This window comes from Marmota monax, unplaced genomic scaffold (assembly GCF_021218885.2).
Source record: "Marmota monax isolate L192 unplaced genomic scaffold, Marmota_monax_Labrador192_F-V1.1 WCK01_AAM20220418_F8-fsc00019, whole genome shotgun sequence".
NCBI lineage: Eukaryota > Metazoa > Chordata > Mammalia > Rodentia > Sciuridae > Marmota > Marmota monax.
Genome location: NW_026695242.1, coordinates 12,160,587 through 12,185,236, shown reverse-complemented (window position 1 = coordinate 12,185,236; position 24,650 = coordinate 12,160,587). Strand labels below are relative to the sequence as shown.

The 24,650-nt window shown below is 33.7% G+C and overlaps 1 protein-coding gene across 5 annotated transcripts in view; it reads right to left on the bottom strand.

Annotated features, from left to right (window-relative positions):
- Positions 1 to 24,650, bottom strand: part of Ctnna3 (catenin alpha 3) — a 1,743,363-nt gene that overhangs the window by 142,793 nt on the left and 1,575,920 nt on the right. For all 5 annotated transcript variants that reach the window (XM_058577909.1, XM_046419856.2, XM_058577911.1 and 2 more), the window contains one exon: positions 23,914 to 24,006. In XM_058577909.1, coding sequence (XP_058433892.1) covers positions 23,914 to 24,006 — 93 coding nt within the window. The remainder of the gene's footprint in view (positions 1 to 23,913; positions 24,007 to 24,650) is intronic.

The window sequence follows — 24,650 nt, the reverse complement described above, 5'->3', positions numbered from 1 at the left end:
CCATTTTGAAAGTCTCCAACTTCCCATCTTTTTATGTGGCCCCTTCTATCCTTCCCTCTTTTCCCTGTGTGTTCTGTGAGTCCTGCTTTATCTGCAATTTCACTTCTGCAGTTTCAGTTAACCATGGTTAGTTTCAACCTGAAATTACCATGTGAAAATTTTCAGAAATAAACAATAAACAATTCATAAGTTTTAGTGTGAATACCATTCTGAATCGTGTGATGAAATTTCATACTGTCCAGCTCCAAAATGCCCAGAATATAAATCATCCTTTTGTCCAGGGTATCCACTACTGTTGGTCACTTAGTAGCCATTTTGGTTCAGATCGGTGGTATCATGGTGTTTGCAGCCTTATTTAACCTCTATTTAATAATGGCTTTAAAACAGAAGAGTAATGATAGATGCTGACAATTTTATTACACCATGTTATTATAATTGTTGGTAATCTCTTATTATACCTAGTTTATAAATTAAGCTTTATTATAGGTATTTGTATATAGGAAACAGCATAGGGCCCACTCCTAGATGTACTTTCCAATATCTACTAGAATTCATGAAACGTATGATAAGGAGGAGTGTTGGGAGCTGCCACGTAGGAGATGAACACATACCCTTAGCCTTGAACAGTGGAGGTATGGAACTGGCTTCCTGCCAGTGGAAGCAGGTGGATCTCACCTCTGCTCTGCACTGCAGGGGAATGAAGCTCTGGGAGTGGCCATCACCCAGTGAGACTGGCTGCATGCCCCTGAAGCCTAATCCCTGGCCTCATTTTGGGTTGAACTTCCAGGAATGTCTTTCCCTCAATAAATAGGCATGCTCACTCTCTTTCCAATGGACCCTTAAGGTCAAGAACCATTCTGATTCCTGTAAGCAAAAGGTATTTCTGTGTGTTGTGTGCTTCCTTCGCCATTTTCTTAGTTATTGATGTAGCCAGCTCTTGTGAACACAGCTCAGGTCGCCAGCCTGGCTAGCTTGTGATGGAGGGAGCTATTGTATTTTCTAAGCAAACTTCATAAACATTATCTTATATCTATTCATCCACCAGAGTCTTTTGAAACTGTATGTTTTATTTTTCTGAAAAGAGTTTCTTCCCTAAAGGAAAGTATTAAACTGTTAAAAACAATAAGGAGAAAAATATATATATATATTAATATACTTTTTTCTCCTTACTAGATCTCTAGTGAGGAAGTAAAAAGGAGCAAAACCATAAACAAACAAAAAGCCATCAACATCCTAAGATCATAGATATCTAGCAAAGCAAATGAAAATATTTGCTTGTAAAATGAGAAGCTGTTCAAGTCCACCTAATTTGGTAACAACAGGATTTCTTAAAGAAAATTCTGAGGTATTTTAATACTTGAATTTAATCATCAAATGACCAGCAACTTGTGACTTAGAAGGTGCAAATATGTTCTAAAACTATAATGAAATAAAATGTTCAAGATTGTCCCTGCTAAGGGAACTTCATAGGGGTAAGGTAGCTGGAGGATTATCTCCCTTTTGAGCATTCTTCCTAATTATCACTGCCACCACCTCCTTGGTTTCACTTGAGGATCAAAGGGCTTCTGAATAATTCCTACCTAATAAATTGCTTTCTTGTGTAAGAAAGTAAAATTTCTCCCAAAAACCTGTCTCTAGCTAACAGAAGATTGGACTATGTGTAGCAATATTAGAAAAACATTTAATATATTAAAAAAAAAACAACAGGTGCACACTAATATACTCTTGGTCAAGTGCCATCAAAGATTTGACCAGTTGTGTCACACTGGTTATTTTCCATCCTTGTTACACTATGCCAGTTACTGTAAAGCAGGACCAATTTTAATACCCATGTAGGCCCTCAAATGAACAGCATTGTGTCCCAAACATAACTGTAGGTGTTATGATTTGGATAGGTCATGCTCTCCAGAAGCTCCTAAATTAATCCCGGAAGGTGTAGGAGGTGAAATGACTGGATTGTCAGAGCTATACCCTAATCAATCAATCCTAGTTTGAATGGACTAAATGTGGGGTACCTGTAGGAGCATAGCTGGAGGAGGTGGGTCATTAGAGTTGTTCCCTGGGAAGTTTTATCTTCCCATGGGTCTCTTACCCTTCCTCTCTCTGCCTCCTGACCCCACCATAAGCTAAAGCTAAGTAGGTTTACTCTGCTGGACCCTTCCCGCATAATGTGCTGCCTCATCTTGGAACCAGAGGCATTAAGTAGCTGTCTATAGACTGGGAACTCTGAAACTGTGAGCCCCAAACAAACTTTTTCTCCTCCTCAAATTGTTTTTGTAGGTTGATTTGATCACAGTGATAAAACAGCTGACTAGCACATTAGGTAACCAATCCAACAGAGAACAGGAATTTTTTATTGCTTCCTGAGTACCCACTTCTTCAAACCATTGACATTAACAATGCTACTGAGTCTTCACAAGAGAACAAATAAACGTACAAAATGTACTTTTCAAGGTTTGAAAAGCCTGTCAGAAAACTATGTAAAAGTATATGAAATGCTGTACAATACTAGAATATTCCCACAATAATGGGTTTTCTGTCCCAATTATATTAAATTTAAATGCTCGCATAATTGCAATACCTTGAAACTTACCTAACACAATGGAATATTATTCAGCTATAAAAAAGAATGACTTTTGAAATTTGCCAGAAAATGGATGGATCCAAAGACTATTATGTTAAGTGACATAAGCCAATCACACACAAAAAAACAAAAGTCAGATTTTCCCTCTGATATATGGATACTAATACACAACAAGGAGCAGGGAGGGGAATAATACAAGTTCAGTAGATTGGACAAAGGGGAATGAAGGGAAGGGAGCGAGGAAAGGAATGGGAAAAACAGTAGAATGATGCTGACATAACTTTCCTATGTACCTATATAAATATACCACAGTGAATCTCTAGTTCAACCACAAGACTGGGATCCTAATTAGAATAAGATGTAATCCATGTTTATATAAATAAGTCAACTCTGCTGTCATGTATAACTAAAAAGAACAATTTAAAAAAAATTAAAAGATAAAATACTAAAAAAACTGAATATGACTTCCCAAATTCCAGATAACCTAAAAAATGCAGACATGCATATTAAGTAAATCAATATAATTGGCAGTACGGGTGGTACCTACGTTGATTTTTCTAAATAAGTATTTTCCTCAATAGGATTTTTGGAATTAAGGAAAAAGAATATTCTTTTAAAAAAGGCCTCATCTGAATTAGTTTCATTTATAGATACACTGCACATTTCTATTTTCTCTAAACTTTCTTAAGTTAAAGATTAATTTAATAATTCTCCAAGTGAGTTATAATCTATTTTCCCAGAGGTAGGTTCATATACTTAACAAAAATATAATTATTAAGGGTGAAAGTCTCAAAATACAGTTCAAATGCACATAGAAAAGATTACAGTTTGTCTCTGCAATGAGTTACCAGTATAATATATTTAGAATATTTTCCTTATTTATAGCATAACATTATAGTTTTATACTTTCTTTTGTGATTTTTTTTCTTTAGCAATCAAAAAAAAATGAAAGACACTATGAGGGAGTGTCTCTAGAGAGTCATAAGGGTTATATTCTGTTCTGAGAAATAAAAGTTCACAAAAAATAGAAACTTAAGTATTAAAAACACTAGTGTATTATATGTATGCTTATACACTGATTGTAATATTCAAAGAAAGAGCACAAGATTTGATATATACTGAAATTTACTTCTTTATGTATTACATCTCATTTAAAAGATATTTATTCTCTATGCAATGCAAGTAATTATATGTGCACACAAACACACACACACACACACACACACACACACACTGGGATACAGGGGATAGAATGGATTGAACCCAGAGGTAATTTACCACTGAGTTACATCCCCAGGCCTATTTATTTAGAGAAAGGGTCTTGCTAAGTTGCTGAGACTAGTCTTTAACTTGAGATCCGCCAGCCTAAGCCTCCTGACTTGTTGGGATTATATGCATGTGACACTGTGCCTTGCTCCTTAATTCCTTTTTTATTTAGTTCCATAAAAATTACTTAACATGGGTTTAATTTACCTTCCATATGTGTGGGTTACACATTAGCAGATTCAAGCAACCATAGATCAATTGTATTAATCAAATAAAATCACATCTGTACTAAATATGCACAGGCTCTTTTTTCATGTTATTATTTCCTAAACAATATGGTACAGCAACAATTTGTGTGGCATTTAAGTTTTATTAGATATTTTAAGTAATCTAGAGATAATTTAAAGCATATAGAAGGATTTATGTACATGATATGGAAATACAATGCTTTTATTAATTAATTAATTTATTTATTTAGGTATAAGGGATTGAACCCAGGGGCCCTCAACCACTGAGAAACATCCCCAGCCCTTTCTATATTTTTTTAGAGATAGGGTCTCTCTGAGTCACTTAGGGCCTCACTAAGTTGCTGAGGGCTAGCTTTGAACTTGCAATCCTCCTGCCTCAGCCTTTCTAACTGCTGGGATTACAGGTGTGCACTACTGCATCCAGCTACAATGCCATTTTAGGTAAGAGACTTGAACATCCACAAACTTTGCTATTCAGAGTCATGCAACTAATCTCCCAGTCCTATGGACAACTGCATTTAAAATCTGGCACAGTTACTGCTTAAGATAAAAACATGTGAGATACCTCTTTGCTACAGAAACAATGAAAATACAGGGTTAACAGTAACCCCTCTCCTATATCAGCAACACTAACAATACACGAAATATTGTATAAGCTCAATCCATATGGTAAGAACACACACCAAAATTAAATAAACAAAACATAATTCTTCTTGTCTTTTGAATGTGAATTTAGTGAGGCAGACATCTGGTTTAGAAAGACGCTTAGCAACAGACAAGAGCTTTTCAAGTAAAATTCCATTTGTGAACTGAAAATGAGACTCTCTGCTCAAGAGGCAGCATCTGACACAGAGCCTGACTTAATACAAAGACAGGATACAGATGAAGTTGTGAATCACATGAGTACAAATGGAAAATAAAAGTAAGTTCTCAAATGGTATGCTTACAAAGGTAAAACTCCAGGATACTTGGAGGAATTTCAGAAAGATATATACCATTATGACTGTAGCCTCAATGCAAATAACTCACAAACAAAATCTGTAGTAATTAGAAACATTTTCAAAGTGAAAGATGAGATAGAATGACTTTTGCCAAAGGTTCTTAGGCATATAATTTCACAGGCTTGTGAAATTTTTTTTTAAATGTAGAATAAACATATGTTTGCAAATTATTCTGTTTTCTCAAGTACAGGCATAAAACACACATATTCAAAACAAAAACAAAAGGAAGCTGAAACTTCACTACAAAACATTTACCATCCACTATCACTACCATTATATTAAAAGTAATATTTCAACATCAAAATAATTAGCAAAGACCCAATTAGAGAAGATAAACTTCCTTAAAAAAGAACAGTAGGTACTGTGCTCGGTTTTACCTCTTTCCTCTCCACAAAACACAACCTCTTTCTTACTTAGCAGTCTTTAGGGATTTCTTTGTTTGTCACAACTGGGTTAGGAGGTATATGCTACTGGTATCTACTATAGTCAAAGATGCTGCTAAATAGCATGCAAACATGGGACAACCTCCACAACAAAGAGATATCTGGCCCCAAATGTGAAGAGTTGAAGAGTTGAGAAGTGGGATTGCAGTGGTGAAGCGCTCCTCTATCACAAAGGAGCCAAGTGAAACAGTGGTCACTAAAATCTATTCTGCAGTTCCATTGCTTTGATGTCAGTGCAACTAGATTATCAGTTTGTATTTGAACTTCAAGATGTTCAAGAGGTGGTGCTATTAATTATTGGAAAGTAAGGGGATGTTTAGCCAGTTTAAGTCAAGATTTAATAACATCTACAGAACGATAGAAAACAAATTTCTTCATATAGCAGGGTCAATAACCTACGCCTCATTACATGTTCAGAAACAGTATATATACTTCCTATAATATAATTTTTTAAAGACTAAGAAAATTGAAGGAACAATAATTGTTTTCTCCAGTCAGCAAAATTATAGACAGTTATTTTTTCCTTAAGTTTATTTAAAACATCAGCTTATAAAAGCATGCATAAACTATAACTACATGAACTGTAACTGAACTTCTTTTCTCTCAGTACTTTCTAGTACTTGAATATTTAGAAAATTGTGTTTTATACATCAAAGATTTTGAAAGCAATATTTCAGTGATTATTTTTGCATGCTACATAAACACATACAAATAGTTCTATAAATATGATTACAATTATGGGATAATACTATATTTTGTGTTCTCCTTTTCAACACCTTACTATATTTTAAAATATCACTGCAAATTCAAATCACCTTCATTTCACCTTATAGTTCTGGTCTCATTTATTTACATATCATCAGTGGCCATCAGGTATTTTTCATTTATGTGTATATATGTATGTAAATAGGTATAAATGTAAATCTCTGTGTATATGAATACACAGTACATAGGTACATGTGCATATATACATATACATACATACACACATGTATAATACACATATATGAGTATGTATATGCATATATGTGTATATACACATACACATACTGAGTAGGCTATAATGAATATCTTGTTTGCAGTTCTCTAACATATCTGGGGTAAAAATTTGAGAAGACAAAGGAAAAAAAAACATTCATTTATTTATTTTTCCAAGCTTATTTTTTTTTAATTTTTTTATTAATAATTGATTTATATATGACAGAAGAATGCATTACAATTCATATTACACATATTGAGAACAATTTTTCATATCTCTGGTTGTATACAAAGTATATTTAAATTTTTTTTTAGTTGTAGATGGACACAATATCTTTGTTTTATTTATTTATTTGTCTGTTTATTTGTTTATTTATTTATTTATTTTATATGGTGCTAAGGATTGAATCCAGTGCCTCATGCATGCAAAGCAAGCGCTCAACTGCTGAACTACAACCCTAGAGCAAGAAAATGTATTTTGATAAAGCTTTTAAATGCTTATTGTGCATTTTTCCTTCTAAAAGGCTTATACTAATTCATATTTCCCCAAACTCTATATGAGAGTCAATTTTCTATATAACCTTCCTGATATGAATGTTAGCAATTTATTTTACTTTTTATGGATAGCATTTCACTGTTGTTTTCTTTGCATTTGTAACTCCCAAGAGATGGAACAACTATTTGCTTATTGTAAATGTGTATGCCTTCCGTGAAGGTCTTGTCCAGATTCATGCCCAGTTTTTTTTTTTTTTTTTTGGCTGACTGCAGGGAGTGGGGTTGGGGAAGTAATTTCTTCTTATTAATTTGTAAAATTCTATTTCTAGGGGTGGGATTGTGGCTCACTGGCAGAGCACTTGCCTTGCATGTATGAGGCAATGGATTTGATCCCCAAGACCACATAAAAATAAATAAAGGCATTGCGTCCATCTATATCTAAAAAAAAAAAAAAAAACTATTAAAAATCTATTTCCACAGAAACACCTTCTTATATTATTTGTGATTATCTTCCCAAATTGACATCTATTTTCAAATAATTTTTCAAATATAGTTTGTGGGTTTTTTTTTCTTGATGTTCTCAGACATTAAGTTTACCTGCATTTTCCCTTTGTCTTTGTTATCATAAAATACAGAACTTGTTATCATGAAAGACAGAAAACCCTTTATCATTTCAAGACCATAGTAATAAATGTTTACTCTAATCTACCATATATAGGGTCCTTTCCTCTTTATTGGAATTTAGGGGCTGAAGATTGTGTCAGGCATAGTCTTCAGTTCATTGCACACTACCACTCTTGGTAAGAGAAAGTTCTCCCTGTACCAACCTCAGTCTCTCCCTTTCTCTTCAGTCCTCCCTTTCTTCTTCCTTTTGTCATCTCTTTTTCTCTCTTCTCTTATTTCTATGCTTGTTTCTCCATTTCTTCCCTGCAAACTAAAGTATGAATGGTTGTTGGTTTTTAACCCACATTGGTTCACCTTGATCTTAAGAGAGCTCACTGTGCTTTGCATGAGTCCAATTATGATTACCACATTCTAATAAAAAAAAAAACACCTAGATTTAGATTTTAATAGAACTAATCATGTGTTAGGAACTTAACTATTTTTCTGTCACTCTACTAGACCCTGTATATATACTCTAATTCAGCAATATTGGTACTATCCGAATTCAAATATAAGGAAACTGGCTGGGCGCTGTGGCACATGCCTATAATCCCAGAGGCTCAGGAGGGTGAGGCAAGAGGATCATGAGTTCAAAGCCAGCCTCAGCAATTTTATAGAGGTGCTAAGAAACTCAGTGAGACCCTGCTTCTAACAAAATGCAAATAGGGCTAGGAATGTGGCTCTGTGGTCGAGTGCCCCTCAGTTCAATCCCTGGTAAATACCCTGCCCCCCCCCCAAAAAAAAAAATAAGAGGAAACAAAATATGAGAGAAATAAATATAGTACTAAAATCTTTCGGTCTCTAATAAAAAGAGTCTAGATTCATTCTCTTCCTCAACCCTGTGAGAGATGGTGACTTTAAGGACAGGCACTTTGGGTGCTTCTTGTAAAAATAAGATCAAACAGGACAGAGTTTCTGCTTCTTTTCAGAAATTGTATATGGAAATGAAGCTTCTGTTCTCTATAACATTATTTTAGATAAGTTTATGAAATCTTAGTAACAACAGGATCTAACTTCATCATTTCATAGAACTGCACTAATCTGATGCTACACTCACGGCTGTACAATTGCAAGAAAACCATGGGCAACAGATATAACAACAGCCTTAACAACAAAGAGCTCCCTTTGTTCTCAGCCACCACTTGAAATTGTAGGAGTCTAGTCACATGACTCAAAGGTTACCCAATTATAAATTAAATAGAAACCCATGAAAGGATCCCACATAAAGGACTTTACATGTTGTAGTCAACTTTTTCACTGCTGCAACTAAAAGACGCGACCCGAACAATTTTAGGTGAGAAAACATTTGTTTGAGGGCTCCACAGTTTCAGAGATCTCAATCCATAGAAGTCCAGCACTATTCCTGGGGGCTCCAGGTGAGGCAGAACACCACAGGGGAAGAGTGTGGTGGAGGGAAGTGGCTCACACAATGATCAGAAAGCAGAGAGAGAGAGAGAGATTTCCACTTGTCAAATACAAATATATATCCCAAAGCTACACTCCCAATGACCCACTTCCTCCAGCCACACCCCACCTGCCTCCAGCTGCCAATTAATCCCATCGGGGGATAATTCACTGATTGGGTTAAGTCTCTCACAACCCAATCATTTCTCTTCTGAACCCTCTTTTATTGTCTCACACATGAACTTTTGGGGGACACCTCATATCCAAACCATAATACAATTATAGGTAATTTATTTAGCTGGGCCAATCAGACTGGCTCTCTCCAGAAATTGCTCTGGAAAGCTTGTAGGGGACTAATTAGGAAAGTGAATGTTGCCAACCAGCAAAAAGAACAGATGCCATGAATGTGTATCCATTCAACCAAGAGTATGATGGTACTGATGAAAATGGGTATTCTTTGATCACTTAATGATGTGCTGCTCTTTATCAATACCAACTCTCACAATGACACTATGATGAGAATATCCTATAATTTGAGTAGGTACACTTTAAAATAAACAACTGAGACACAGAAAGTTCAACAACTTGTTCAGTGTCAATAGTAAGCAGGACAATCCAGATTCAAATTTAGGCTTCTAACTCCAGAAAACTTATTTTCTTTACAATTATCTCAGAATCAGGAGGCTTGTCTGGCAAATGACTTTTTTTTTTTTTTAAAAAAAAAGGTCCTATTTTCCTATAAGTATTTGAGTATTAAGGAACTGATGACTCTACACTGAAGGAAACCCTATGCGCTATGTGCATTCATACTTACACAGGATTTTAACCAAGCCTTAGATACATATAGTGCTACAACCTCTAAAGTCTATGTATAAGAAATACATAAGTATCACATAGATAACAATCATTTTTATTTGATTCATTTTCTAATACTGTATTCATTACTTGATACACATGTCTTTGATAGGAAAGAAGCAAGAATATATTTTACATTTTACCACAACTAATAGTTCAAAATGCATACTGTGCATACATTATATTTTCAATATAAAATATAGCTCTTTTTCAATGATGACAATTCAGGGGAAATAAAATGGCAGCCCTTGGTATCAGATGTCCAACACAAACACCTCTAAACCCCAAAAGGAAAGAATCACCTAAATACTTCAGCCTCAGAAAAATTTTTTCAAATACATGTGGTTTGAGTAATTATTTACTAAAATGCTATTTTTGAAGTGCAAGAATTAGTCTATTTATTTTGTAAACAAATTACATTTTGGTTGGTTTCAAATGTCATATGTGAAACAACTCCCCTTTCTCAGAATTTTTCTTTTCAGGTTCCTTTTCCTAAAGTACATTTAAAGTTAACTTCGTTCATTCATTCATTTATTCATTCAATAAATATTTATAGCATGTTCACTATGTGCCAGGTACTCTTCCAAGTATGAGGGAATACATCAGATTAAAATTGTTGCCTTTAGTGAATATATTACACATGGATGGTCTAAACAAAGAAGCAAATATGTAGTATGTCGAAAGGTGAAATTAAGTGTTATAGAGAAGAATAAATAAGGAAGGGGAACAGTTCATATGAAGTCTGGGAATGGCATTGCAGATTTAAGGGGGGGGGGGATTTGTGGTAGCCTTATGGAAAAGATGATAATCAAAGGAAGAAATATGTCAGCAAAGAAGATATTTGCTGAGATTGAGGTCTAAAGTCAGAAAAAAAAATCAGACCAAAAACTAAACTGTGAATTTCTCTGAAGGAAAAAAAAATAGCTACAAGTAATGGGTAAAATTTCACTGTAAATATGTCGCAGTGGCTCACATCTGTAATCCCAGTGGTTTGGGAGGCTGAGGCAGGAGAATTGGGAATTCAAAGCCAGCCTCAGCAAAAGCAAACCACTAAGCAATTCAGTGAGACCCTGTCTTTAAACAAAATACAAAAATAGGGATGGGGATGTGGTTCTGTAGTCAAGTTTCTTTGAGTTTAATCCCTGATACCAAAAAAAAAAAAAAAAAAAAAAGAAAGAAAAAAGAAAGAAAGAAAGAAAGAAAGAGATTTCACTGTAAATTCAGAAGGTCATAAAATTACAATATAAATCTATGCATGTCTCAAAATCTGAAACTTTTCTTTTTAAATAAACGAAACCCAATTTTTAAAAAAGGCTATGCATGTGAGGTGATTCTAATCTAATTCATAAATTTTAAATACACCTATCTGACCTCTTCATTTTGTTTTCTAGCAGATTTTTTTCAAGAGACATGTCCAGAATTAATTCCTAATCTTTCACCATCTCTATCCTGCTGAATTCAGTCTCCTTATTATCAAAAGAAAAGGAGAATCCATCTTTCCAATTTTTAAGCCAAAAACTTGAGTTGTCCTTGAATACTTTCTCTTTTAAATGCCCAAGATTCAATCCTGTAGAAAATTAGTTGACTCACCCTTCATTTTACATGCAGCTAATGGTTTTCAACCTCTGCATTTCTAAAATCCTTGTGTTAATTCATATCATTCTTAACCTTAACAATAGCAATGGCTTTCTAACTCCATGCATCTTCCTAACCATATGGACTGTTTTCAACAGAGTATGAAGTATAACTCCTACAAAATATGTGCTTTTTTGCCACTGCCTGGACCAAAGCCTCCCTATGGCCTCCCCAACTATTAAAGGAAAAGCCAGTGTCTTAGAGTGGTTTATCTATTCTTCAATGCCAGGCTTCCTTTTTCAGTTTTAGACTCTGTCTATTACTGCTACCTCACTAATACTCATCATCAAAGACATTTTCTCCTCAGAGCTTTTCTATTTGCTATTCTACCTGTTATGAATGCAACAATGAGCAGAAATCATAAATTAAAAGTTAGTGGAAGGTTAGGCTTACTATTTAGCAAGTTAGTCACATATAAATATCAAAAGTTAGGACAGAATCTATTCCTCAGTAGCATTATAAATTGCTCAGTACATAGATTTTTTTTTGTTGCTATTATTTTGTCAATGCTGAAAGAAGAAAATCTCCATTTGTAAATGCCAAGATTATACTCTATAACTAAATGGAAGTATAACAAGATTTAGTTTTCAATCATGGAAGTCATAATTACTACAAAACTGTATTATGCTGAATATCTTTACCTTTTCTCAAATTAAAATATATTACTTCACTGGAGACAAGAAAATATTAACAAGGAGAAACAGAGATAAAGAAAAATTTTATTAAGGAAATTATTTCAGTTTTTAAAATCAGAATTTGCATTGGTATAAATTATTTCTAAAGACAGATGAGAAAATCAACTAGAAATAACAGATAAACATACTTAACATTAAAGATTAGTTATTGAACATTAATTTCTACTTACGACTTACCAGCAACTAAGGCAGGGTGTGAATACACACACATTAAGTTTATATATGTATGAAGTATATATATTTAAAAAATATATATGTATATATTTTTTTAATATATGTATAAAGTATATATATTAAAAATATATATAGATGTTTAATATATATTAAAACATATATATAATATATAAATATATACATATTTTAATATATATAAAACATACTTTAATATATATACACTTTTATATATATTTTATATATATATATATACTTTTGATATATATACTAATGGTTTTCAACCTCTGCATTTCTAAAATTTGAAAACTGTAAAACTATTCGACGAAAACTAGTGAAAATGATCCAAAACATTGATCTAGGCAAAGTGTTCTTTAACCTGGTGCCAAAAGCACAGGCAACAGCAACAACAACAATAATAAAAAAACAAAAAATAGATTACTGCAAGCTAAAAAGCTTTTGCTTAGCACAGGGAACAATAAAGGAAGGCACAACCTTTATATAAATTTGAAAAAATATTTGCAAACCATATATTTAATATGGGAATAATATAAAAATATATAAAGAACTCAAACAACTCAATAAGAAAACAATTCAATAATAAAAATGAGAAAAAGACCTAGGTAGATACTTCTCAAAAGAAGATATATGAATATCCAAAAGATATGAAAATGGTACTGAAAATTTGTACTTTCATGAGGAAATCACAAATAAAACCACAAAATTTACAACAGACTGGTTAGAATGGCCATTATCAAAAGTAAATTAGAGAAGTGTTGGCAAGTTTCACCTGTGAATCTCCCTGAATTGAATATTATGTTTCAAATACAAAAGCTTTATGGAAAATACTCCTTATCAAAACCATAATATATTCATTTTCCTTGTTCACTCCAACATTGTTCACAATAGGCAAGACAATGTGAACAACTTAGGTTGGAAAAAGAAAATGTGGTTTACATACACAATGGAAAGCTATTGAGCCTTTAAAAGGGGGTGAGGTACTTCCATCATCTGCAACAAAGCAATGAAGCTGAAAGACATTGTTAAGTAAAATAAGCAAGAAACATAAACACAAATATCACATGATAACACTTATATGTAAAATCTAAAAATGTTGAACCCATAGAAGTGGAGAGCAGATGGTGGTGACCAGATACTGAGGGAGAGGGGTAGATGATTGATCAAAGAGTAAAAATTTTCTGTGAGCTAGGAATCATTAGCTTTACCAATCTATTACACAGGTAACTATAAAACAGTTATACATAGTATATTTCAAAATTGCTGGAAGTAGATTTTAAATGGTTTTACCACAAAAGATAAATATATGAGGCATAGATCAATTTGATTTAATTAACTTGATTGAATAGTTCCACATTGTAAAAATATATCAAAACATCACATTTTACCTTGATGAACCCAGCCTAATTCCATCTTAATATTGGGAACCATCTTATCACAAATTCATGAAAAGTTAATTTCTGTTTTACTATAAATTACTGTGATTTCTAACCTTGTTTGGAATTCCTGCCCATGCCTTGAACTTCCTGCCCATGCCTGGCTTTCCCTGACCAGATAACAACCCTCTCTAAAACCTTAGTGGCTCCTCATAAATTCTGGCTACCCCTGATCAGACAACAACCCTCTCTAAAACCTCATCAGCACCTCATAAATTCTTATATTAGGATCTGAATTTACTCCCTACCTTGAAATATCATGCCATGTAGATCATTAACCCACTATCTGCCTTTGTGTTTTGCTTGTCAAAATCCTGTTATCTTAAGTTCTCAAAACACACCCCCCTTTGCAACTTTTTGTGCTATAAAACCTCATTCCTGGTGAGCTGGGGTCCTGATCGCTAGCCTGTGTTAGGAGAGATAGCCGCTGATCAGCTGTCTGTGTGTACACAAATACAAGCTTGCTTTAATTTGATTTAAAATTGGAATTGATAATCTTTACTTTGCATCACGGTTCAACAATCTCATACACACACAATTATTTTTTCTAAATTTAAAAGTTTTTTGAAGAGATTTTAGGCTTGTATTCTTTACACAGCCAAGAATTAAAAGGCTTTATAAAGGACTTTGGCCAGTAGGCAAAGGAATTAATACTAATATTAACACATACTAAGTAGTAGTCCATTACTGAATATTTTACAGTAGTGACCCAGCAATTTATAATCAGATTTATCTGTTACAAGTAGGTAAAAACTGTTGGAAGGAAAAATGTTCAAGAAATAATGTTCGATATACTGAGGACTTGGTATATTTTTGAGGCAATATGTCTTGAAAATCTCTCCTTCTCTTCTTTCACATATATTACAAGTAAACTAAGTTTTGTAGATATATCACTCAATAAGACAAACATGTTCCCTGCAATAATGGGTTTAGAACTTAGTAAGGAGAAGAAAAGCCATTATTAAAGAAATTGCATGCTCTCTAATGTGTGCAGATTGGAGGGAGCAGGGGGAGTTGAGGATTTCTGTTCCTCAGAGGTGGAAGAATGGTGTGAGGAAGAGCCCAAGGCCTTAGAAGTACTGATACTTCTACACCAGGAGAAAGGGTTGGAGAGAAAGGGGTGAAATATGATGCAAAATAAAGAGAGAGCAGATCCTGATGTCCCCTTACACAGGGCATTATGGGATTGGATTTTATGCTAAGGGCAAGGTGTGACTTTAGGAAAAGCATGTGAGGTGTAGTGTGGAGATGGAAAATAACAAAAGTGGAGGCAGGAGGCCATTTGCAAACCCACTATAGAGAAATCTAGGTGAGAAATACCATAGTGACCATGATGGATTGAATGTTCCCTTCAGCTTGGTTAAAATGGCCACAGGCCTTTTTTTGACTCCAGGTCCCTGCCTTACCTTTTCTTAGAGCATTTACTTTATAAAACTTATTGCTTGTAAATTCCTTCTTCGCCTTTTTGACATGTAAATCTTTTAAAAATCTTTTTCCAGTTTTACAAGGCAGAATTTTCTTTTTTAGGACCTGGGAACCATTCATTTGAAATGTAATTTTCAAGTAAGATAGAGCACCCATAGTCCAATTAATGCAAATGTGTTGGAGCCTAAATTCAGAGGGAAATCTTCCTCTAAATTGTGAAGTTACCTCCTGTCATGAAGAAAATGTTTACAAGAAAGTACTATTCCTTTGGCTAACATCAATTAGCAAACTTGATGATTTCCTTTTTGTTTCAGGAGAGTTGAGTTCAAAATGAATTCAACTGGCATTGCTTCCCTATTGCAGTAGCCTTGAATAAAGTCTTCCTTTTCTATTTAATTTCATCTCCTTTGATTCTTCTTCAACAATAGCAATTATAGAAGTGTCAAAAAAAAAAAAAACAAGTCAAGAAAATAAATAGGATAAGTCAAAAGTTATTCCTAGTTTCTGACTTATGCAACTGAAAAAAAAAGTATATAAAATCTATCAAAGTGCCAGGGAAATATAGAAGTTGGATTAGATTTGAAGGGTAAGATGATGCATTTAGACTTGGATCTAGTGAGAACCAAAAGTGCCTGCAAGTCATCCAAGAATAAGAAACCTATAGGTCTGAAAGTATATGTAACCAGAGGTCAGCAGTCAGCACTAAGTTAGAGTACCAGTCCTCTATATGATATTCAAAATTTTGAGACTGCCTGGGAATATCTAGGGTAAGTGAGAAGAATTGGAGTACTATAGGGCTTAGATCAGAGTTCTAATGAACACTAATGTTTAGAAGTGAACAGAGGAAGAGGAAATCAAGAAAGAAATGAAAATGGTCTCCCAAAAAGGTAGGAAAGTGGAATTACTGCCAAACAAACATTTGAAATGATAGAAACTAATGATGAGAAAATGCAAATGTGTTTCCTGCTCTATTGCTGCAGAACCACATAATTTCAGCCAGGTTTACAAAACTGTTTTTTCCTAATCACCTAAGCCAAATTGTGTCATGAAGAAGGTAATGAGGTCATGTCTCCCCATATTCTGTATGGTAATTCAGTATAAATTTGAGTTATTGAAAAGTGTATTCTGATAATAAATTGGGACTATTAAAATGTTTCCAATTTTTAAAGCAAACCACCCATCCATAGCTTTTATTTATTTTTTTTTTCTGGTCTCATGGTAGAGGATATTCCACTAACAGCATGTAGAAAAGCAATAATGAGGCAGTTTTTCTTATTACTAATATGAACTTAGAATGAACATGGTTTTTAACAATACACCAAGAATCATCTCCAGTATTGTAAGATTTAATATGCTCCAATTCATTTGCTACTGTTGACATTTTGAGGTTGTGTCCAGTAACCTAGGCAACAATTCCTATTTCTGTCCTAATTTACTTCTATTTATAGAATTTATATAGACTCAATGGCCTCAAAGATTTTCTTTAAGGCAGAGATGATTTACAAACTATAGGCTCTTAGTGAATATAAAATATACAACAAATATTAGGCATCAAGTAGAGACTGTTATATTTTTGTGATTTTAGGTCACCAGAATATATAATGAGTAATATACCTTTAACAAGCAGCATAACTTTCTCATGCTGAAATATGAAATGACTAGAATTGAAATTGCAAGTTGTTAAGTGGTTTTTTAGATTAATGTCCTATTCATTAAGCTCATTTCCAGCAATTAGAGACCACAGACTCCAATGTCTTTAAATAAAAAATCTGGTCCCATTAAATCCTGCTAAAGGGACCCAGTTTTTACCCCTCCTCTCTAAGAAACTATGAACAAAGTTTAAATTGTGTAAGACAAAAAATAATTTGATCTTATTTTTAGATTTAATAGGTTTTTAAGGTACATGGGCAAAAGAAGAAATACTGCAGCCTGTTTTTCTTAGACAGGGGTAGAGAAATGGAAAGTGAACATTTTTAAATGTCTACTTGAAAACTTGAACATGCCTGTGATATCAGAATAAGATTACCTTTACTCTTCTTTACAACCAGAATATATCACAAAAATTAAGAATCCCAGACCCATATAACCTTATTAAGGTGGCTGAAAATTTGAGATTGACAGGTACCACATATCACCAAATTACTAAAGGGAAATATTTCCAGTGCAAGACCCAGAATTCAATAAGTGTTGAAGAAAAGAGAAATAGGGTTGATGGTTTGCTTTATTTTACTGTTGAGTAGCTTTTGTGAAATCACTATTTTAGCTCCACATTATCTATGTGAATATATAAATGTGTTGACAAAATTAGGAACCACATAAGTGCTATCTTCCCTAGCCTCTTAGGACAGCCCTTAATGGCCTTCCTTTGGCAGGGGGGAGGAAGAAAAGAAAAAAAAATGCAAAAAGATTTTTGAGAGTAGAATATCCAGGATGTTAGAAATGTTTGGCACAATGAAATAAAATATGTTTTTCTCTCCTTATCTGGGAAATATATGTTCCAAGTACCCTAAGAGATGCCTGAAACTATTGATAGCACTGATTCCTACATCTACATTTTTCCATGCATACATACCTATTATAAAGTTTGATCTATAAATTAAGCAAATTACTATTAGCTAATGATTAACAATAAAAATAAACTGATTACAGCGATATACTATAATAAAATTGCCAGCCTCACTTCTGTTTGCTTTGGGGCCACTATTAGGTAAAATAAGTATTACTTGAATGCAATCAATGCCAAGTTGACACTATTTCAGACAATCTGACAGATAACAGAGCTGCTCAGGGGTGCTGGGGATGTAGCTCAGTTGGTAGAGTACTTGCCTCACATGCAGAAGTCCCTGGGTTCAATCCCCAAAACCACCAAAAAAGAAAAAAAGAAAAGAAAAAAAGACAGTTATTCAGGAACTAAAGGACAGGTAGTGCATAGAGGCTGGATAGGCTGGACAAAAGGTGGATTCCACATCTAGTTGGGACCCAGTGGGCTGACATGAGATTTCATCATGCTACTCAGAATAACAAGTTCATACAATTTAAATTTTATAAATTGTTTATTTCTGTAGTTTTCCATTTAAAACTTTTGGAGCAGTGGACTGTGGGTAACTGAAACCCCAGGAAGTAAAATCACGAATAAATGAGGACTACTCTGTTCTCATATCAATATACCATGAGATTTGTATTCACAAAGATACTCAAAAGGAAGTCAAGATAGAGATGCAACTCATCTCATGATGGGGTTTTGACCCAAGAAACTCATCAAAAGTTAAAAATACTACAAGTCAGAAATTCATCTAATGTACCTAACCTAGCAAACATCATAGCCTGGCACAAAATACACTATAGAAGTGTTCACCTTCATGATCATATGGCTGACAAGAGCTAGGGCTTTCTGTCACTGACCACCATTGCAAGAAAGTACCATACAGCATATCATTGTCTGGGAAAAGATCAAAATTTGAAGTTTAAAGTATGATTTCTAATTACCTATTACTTTCATCCTAGCATGAAATCAAAATCATTGAAACGGATTGTCGTAAGTCAAGGACAGTTTGCATAACACTAGCATATACAAGTCTGAATATACGTAATCTGTTTTATAAAATCAAGATTTTTAAGCACTTTGTATGTGCTAGGAACTCAAGTATATCTTTCACATAATTAATTTAATCTTTAACAATCCCTATGAAATAGATGCTATTGTTATCAAAATTTACAAATGATAAAATTGAATATGAGAAATATAACTTTTATAAAGTCATAGTGTTAGTAATTAGTACAACTAAGATTTGAATCTATGTTTATGTGACTCCAAATCCCATAATCATGACTTCTACATTATAAAACAGTGCTAGCAAACATGTGTCACTTGCTCTTTGATTTCACTCCCAAACTCTGTAGCAATCCATTTTATTGCATCTTTCTAAATGTAATTCTCATCCAAGTTGGCTTAGGGAATATTCTCCCAAATGGTCCCCTACTGGTAATTAAACACTTTCTTGAATCTTTACTCCTACTGTGCCCCAATTGGACAACAAACCCGAGAAAACAGAAATTAGAATTCTCCTTTTATTGAAACATTATGAAGGTCAAATTGATGAGAAACTGAATGAAGAGCCTCTGCTTTTTTTAAATTCCATGCTAGGAGACTTCGGATTCTCATACTACAAGAACCCCCATTATGTGACCACTTGCTTGATACTACATTTATCAAGGCAGAATAATCCACCAGTGGAGACTTGCCAAGGTCTAGGTATCACTAGGTAGTTTCCATATAATTGTCAAACTGGTTTGACTGTTAATGGAAGATTGTAGATTGGGATATTTAAAAATTTCAAAGTTCTAATAGATTTGATTTCAGATTTATGAATTTTAGTTTCACAAATCATTTTCACAGTAAACAATTATAACATTAACTGTGTACCATAAAATATAGCAACAGTAGGACAGTGAAATTGTAGGTGGAGAGAAGACACTACCCAAATTCATAAGTACTGGGAACACTGTGTGGTTGGAGCCAGAAAACTTGGGATTTGGTCTCAGTCAATATGTCTTACATAAACTACTTAGATTCTTTGACCCTAATTTTCTAATTTGCAAAAGCAATGAATTTTTTTTTTTAAAAATTGAGTTTTTGTTAAATAACATCCAATTTGGAGATGTTCTCTAAGTATAATGTATAAAATGGTAGCTGCCACTCCTCTGTTTGAAGAGAAAACATAATTTAGCATGCATTTAGTATACTCTATAAAGAAGCTTTTGGGACTTGCAAGACATCTTATTTTCAGTTTAGGAATTTGATTATCTTAACAGAAGCCTATTTTTCATACCTTTTTAAACTCTGAACTTTCAAGATAAAAGATGCCTATTTCATCTTTGCTGAAAGTACGAATAAAATAAACAAGCCCTAGGAAGGAAGTTCTGTGAGCCTATAACACAAAGTCCTGTGTCACTCAGGAATGCTCAATCAGTGGATATAACCACAGCTTCATCTCGAGTATGTTTATGTTTAATAATTAAGATAATAACTATTTCCATTGCTGTTCCATTGCCACTTCATAAGGCTTGTACCAATGGTATTTTAATATTTTTCTCTCATTGGCCACAGATTCTAAGTCATTCTTTGTTAGTTACCGACCTTTACAAATCCCAGTGGCATTTGCCACTGATTACAACAACCACAGATGATATTGCACCAAAGTTATTAGGAGTATAATGCAAAAAATAAAATTATAATAAATAACTGTCATTCCTTTACTAAACAGTATTTGAAACTGGTTCTAGCACATTCCATGTTCAATACAGCAGAATATGCCAAACTGAAGAACCAAAAAGACACTTACTTTTTCATAATAGCAGCAAACAAAAAGAAATCCAGACCCTTGTTTAGTGCAATAACCAGGAATTCCACAGTAAGCACAGTATAGAGATCAAATAATTCTCAAAAGACTAACTTCAAAATCTTACAGGATCTTCTCAAAGTGGTTATACTTATGAAATGTGTCAAAAGATACACACAGTCCAATGGACACAAATGGCAGTAATTCCAAGTAGAAAGCAAAGGTAAGGTCCCAGGTAGATCTGAGACTGAATGACAGAATATCATTGTACCATAAGGAATATGGAATGTTAGGGATAAAAGACGTCTGGTAGAAAATATAAAACCTATTGAACCATAATCTTGGATCTTGGGTCTGGTCAGGTGATTTGGGCTGAGAAGAGATGTAAGATACCCATCTCCACATTTGAGAGTTAAATATTTATAATAAAAACCATAAGGTGGATAGACATTAATAGTGTTATTGTCTACACTATAACTACTCTTTAAAACTTAAAAGAATATTTGTTTCATAATCTTGTAAAGCAGCTGTTGCATCCTGTGTTCTATTTTCTCTTTTGTTCCATTAATGATGTATCAGCTTATTGTGGTGCTGGCGGTTTGTTTGTATTTTTAGTAAAGGACTCAACCTACTAACTTTATATCTTAAGTGAACTGATATGGAGTAATAACCATTTCCCACTTGCTAGATTAGTAACTATATAAATTTGAACAAGAATAAAATATAAGTGAAAATAATGATAAGAAAAAAATAATTTTCTTACATAGTTTTAAAGTTCATAAAAACATTCCCAAGTAATAATTTTTTGGAAGATTCTGTGAGAAGATATGGTATTATTCTGATATTTCAGATTAAGAAATATGAAGTTTCTAAATGTTAAGGGCCTTAACCAAGGCTTCATTGTCTGCATACTATGAGTCAGAATAAGAACCTAGTTATGTTTGGCCTAATCACAGCATTCTAAAAAGTGCCTTTATTTTAATAAAACTTACTCCCATCAATGATGTTGTAAGCCCTGACACCTACCCCTGCCTCCAGTGACTCACATCACTCACTTCACTGAAAGCACAAGTAGTTTACCTTTAGCAAAAAGTTTTTCCAATTCCACTGCCATTTGTACGATTTCATCTTACCAATGATGCCAGCTAGATTTGAAGGAAATTAAATCCAGATGCTGTGTGCCCCAGATAGTTTCTAACATGAACTGGCTTCTAAAGGAATGACAACTCAAATAATCAGCAAGAAATGGAAACTCAAGATAGGGGCATTGCCCAATGTATTACCAAATACTAACTGTCGGGTTGTGTGATAAAGGTGTCTCCCTCTCTCTCTTTCTCTCTCTCTCTCTCTCTCTTTTTTTTTTTTTGCATTACAATTCTTGATACTCATATATATCACAATTTTTGTACCTCTGTTTATATATGAAGTATGTTGACACCCAATTCAAGTCTTCATACATGTACTTTGTATAATGTTGTTCATCACATTCCACCATCCTTGCTAATCCCCTGCCCCCTCCCTTTCCTTCCCACCCCTAAAGGTGTCTCTTTGTTGAACATTGTGCTCAACTGAAAGACAAACAATATTCCTACAACCATAACTGGAGAAAAACAGCATTTCTAAACAAACAAACAAACAAACAAACAGGTTTTTTGACTTATCAATACTAGTTCTAGGCAATGTGAATACTTGAGAACATAGAATTTGCCAAAATTAACATTTTTGTATTATATCTTATAATATTTTATGTATTTTATATTAAATGAGAAAATTCTTATTTACTTATAAAATGCATAAATGCTAGGGTTACTATTAATTAAAAAGATATCAGTATGTTTTGAAAAGTATTTTTTTTAGTATTTATTCATATATGTGAAAGCATACGAACAGAAAGAAAATAGAAACAAGACATCTTTTACGTGGTAAGTTGTGGGACTAAGAAAGGAAATAAAAAGAAAAGTAACAAAACCTGCTTATCTGATCTGTTAAAATTAGATATTTTAAAATTTATTTACCTTATTTTTATTCTTAGAAAACAGAAATGCAAAAATTTAAGAGTAAAACTTGGTAAAGTGTAAAGTTTGTTTCAAATCATATTTCACAAACTATAGAATACAATAGCATATGGAAGCATTTCAGAGAATGTCAGTATTCTTATTTATGGAGAGACACATGCATTTGTGACTTGGGATATGCCAAACAGATCCTTGCTTCAATTTCTTCTAAGGAGGCTGTGTAGAAATAATGCTACAAAACATACAGTGTACCCAAGCCTTTCCATATAAAAGTGTACCAACAATAGACAGATCCACAAGGGAACGGGGCACAGAAATATTAAATATTTTCTTTCCACTCCAAATTTTTTGCAACTGAATTTACCAAATAACAATAGTAACAATGATACTTATTGTGTTCATACTATTGCTTCTACTAATAATAACTACTTATCATTATCAAGAACTTACTATGAACTAGGTACTGTGTAAGTTCTCTGTTAGGAACTCAATTAATTCCTATAATAACCCTCATATAATGGGTATTAGTAGTATCTTCACTTCACAAATGATGGAGCTGAGATAGAGAGAGGCTAATTTTCTTGCAATACAAAATGTGATGGCTGATTCTGGTGCATTGCCAGGCAGTCTTAGCTGCTATGCTCTACTATCTGGATTTCAGATACAGGTTATGTGGTCAGGTCTGCAGTTGCAAGCTATCAGTGGCTAGAATGCCAAACTGTCACAGATTTCCACAGTTTGGATGTGAGTAAAGAGAAGTACAAAATGTCAGAGTAATTCAGAAATGGGGATTCACATTTTTGGGTGTATGTGTGTGTGTGTGTGTGTGTGTGTATGTTAGGAGTAGTTGCAGAAAAGGTCATTGCAAACAAGAAGAGAAGTAAGGAGTATTGATTGGGTAGGGTCTTTTTTCCCCCTAGAATTTCAAAGTATATTTACAACTTCGTGATTTCTCTATTCTTCCCTAAAAAATATGTACATATTTCACTTTTATATTCACATGGATTCTATATAAATCAAAAGCAGTATGGAGTGATTCACTATATGACCTGAAATGGCCTCACTGTGAGCTCTCAAGGTAAGGAAATAATTCATTTTTGCTGCAGCTCCTCTGTGTCCTAAGGGTTTTTTCCCTATGATCCACAAAACCAGATCTGGATCCAAGATTTCCACCTGGGAGAGGCTGCCTAGATTGTCAAGGAAAGGACACAGCCCAGATTTCCCTCTAGGGAGACAACATACCCGGTCTGTTTTCCCTTCAGTCTGAACACTGGTGTGGCTGCGGACCTCATGATCTTCTTCAAGGTCAGAAACATCCTCCAGTTCCTCTGGGGTCTATAAAAAGAAAGCAAAATAATGCTTATTTTGGAAAACAGATTGTCAGTACCTTAAAGGGTAATCATGGTGTTAACATATAACAGTCCCACTTCTATTTGTATACCCAAGAGAATGAAAGCATAGGTCCTTATTAAAAACTCACACTCAATATTCATAGAAGCATTATCTATAATAGTTAAAAAGTAGAAAAAAAACTCAAAAATACATCTACCAGTGGATAAAAGTATATGGTATATCTATACAATATTACCTTATTTGGCCACAAAAAGCAGCAAAGTACTGAAATATGCAGTAGTATGGGTAAACGTTAAAAAAATTGAGCTAAGTAAAAGAAGTCAATCATAAAAGACCACATATGACAGTAGCTCATTTATGTGATATATCTAGAATAGGAGAATCTATAGACTTGATTAGTTGTTTCTAATAGCTAGGGAGGAAAAGAGGAAGGGGCAGTGACTGCTAAGGGGAATGTGATTTCTCTTTGGAATGATAGCATTGTTCTGTAATTAAATCCTGGTATTAAAAAAGTAAGTTCTGTATTTTCAAATAGTGAATTTTATGATATTTGAGTCACATTCCAATAAATTTTGAAATAAAAAGAAAGCAAAAAAAATTGATTAAAAGGAAGTTATTCCCTTAGT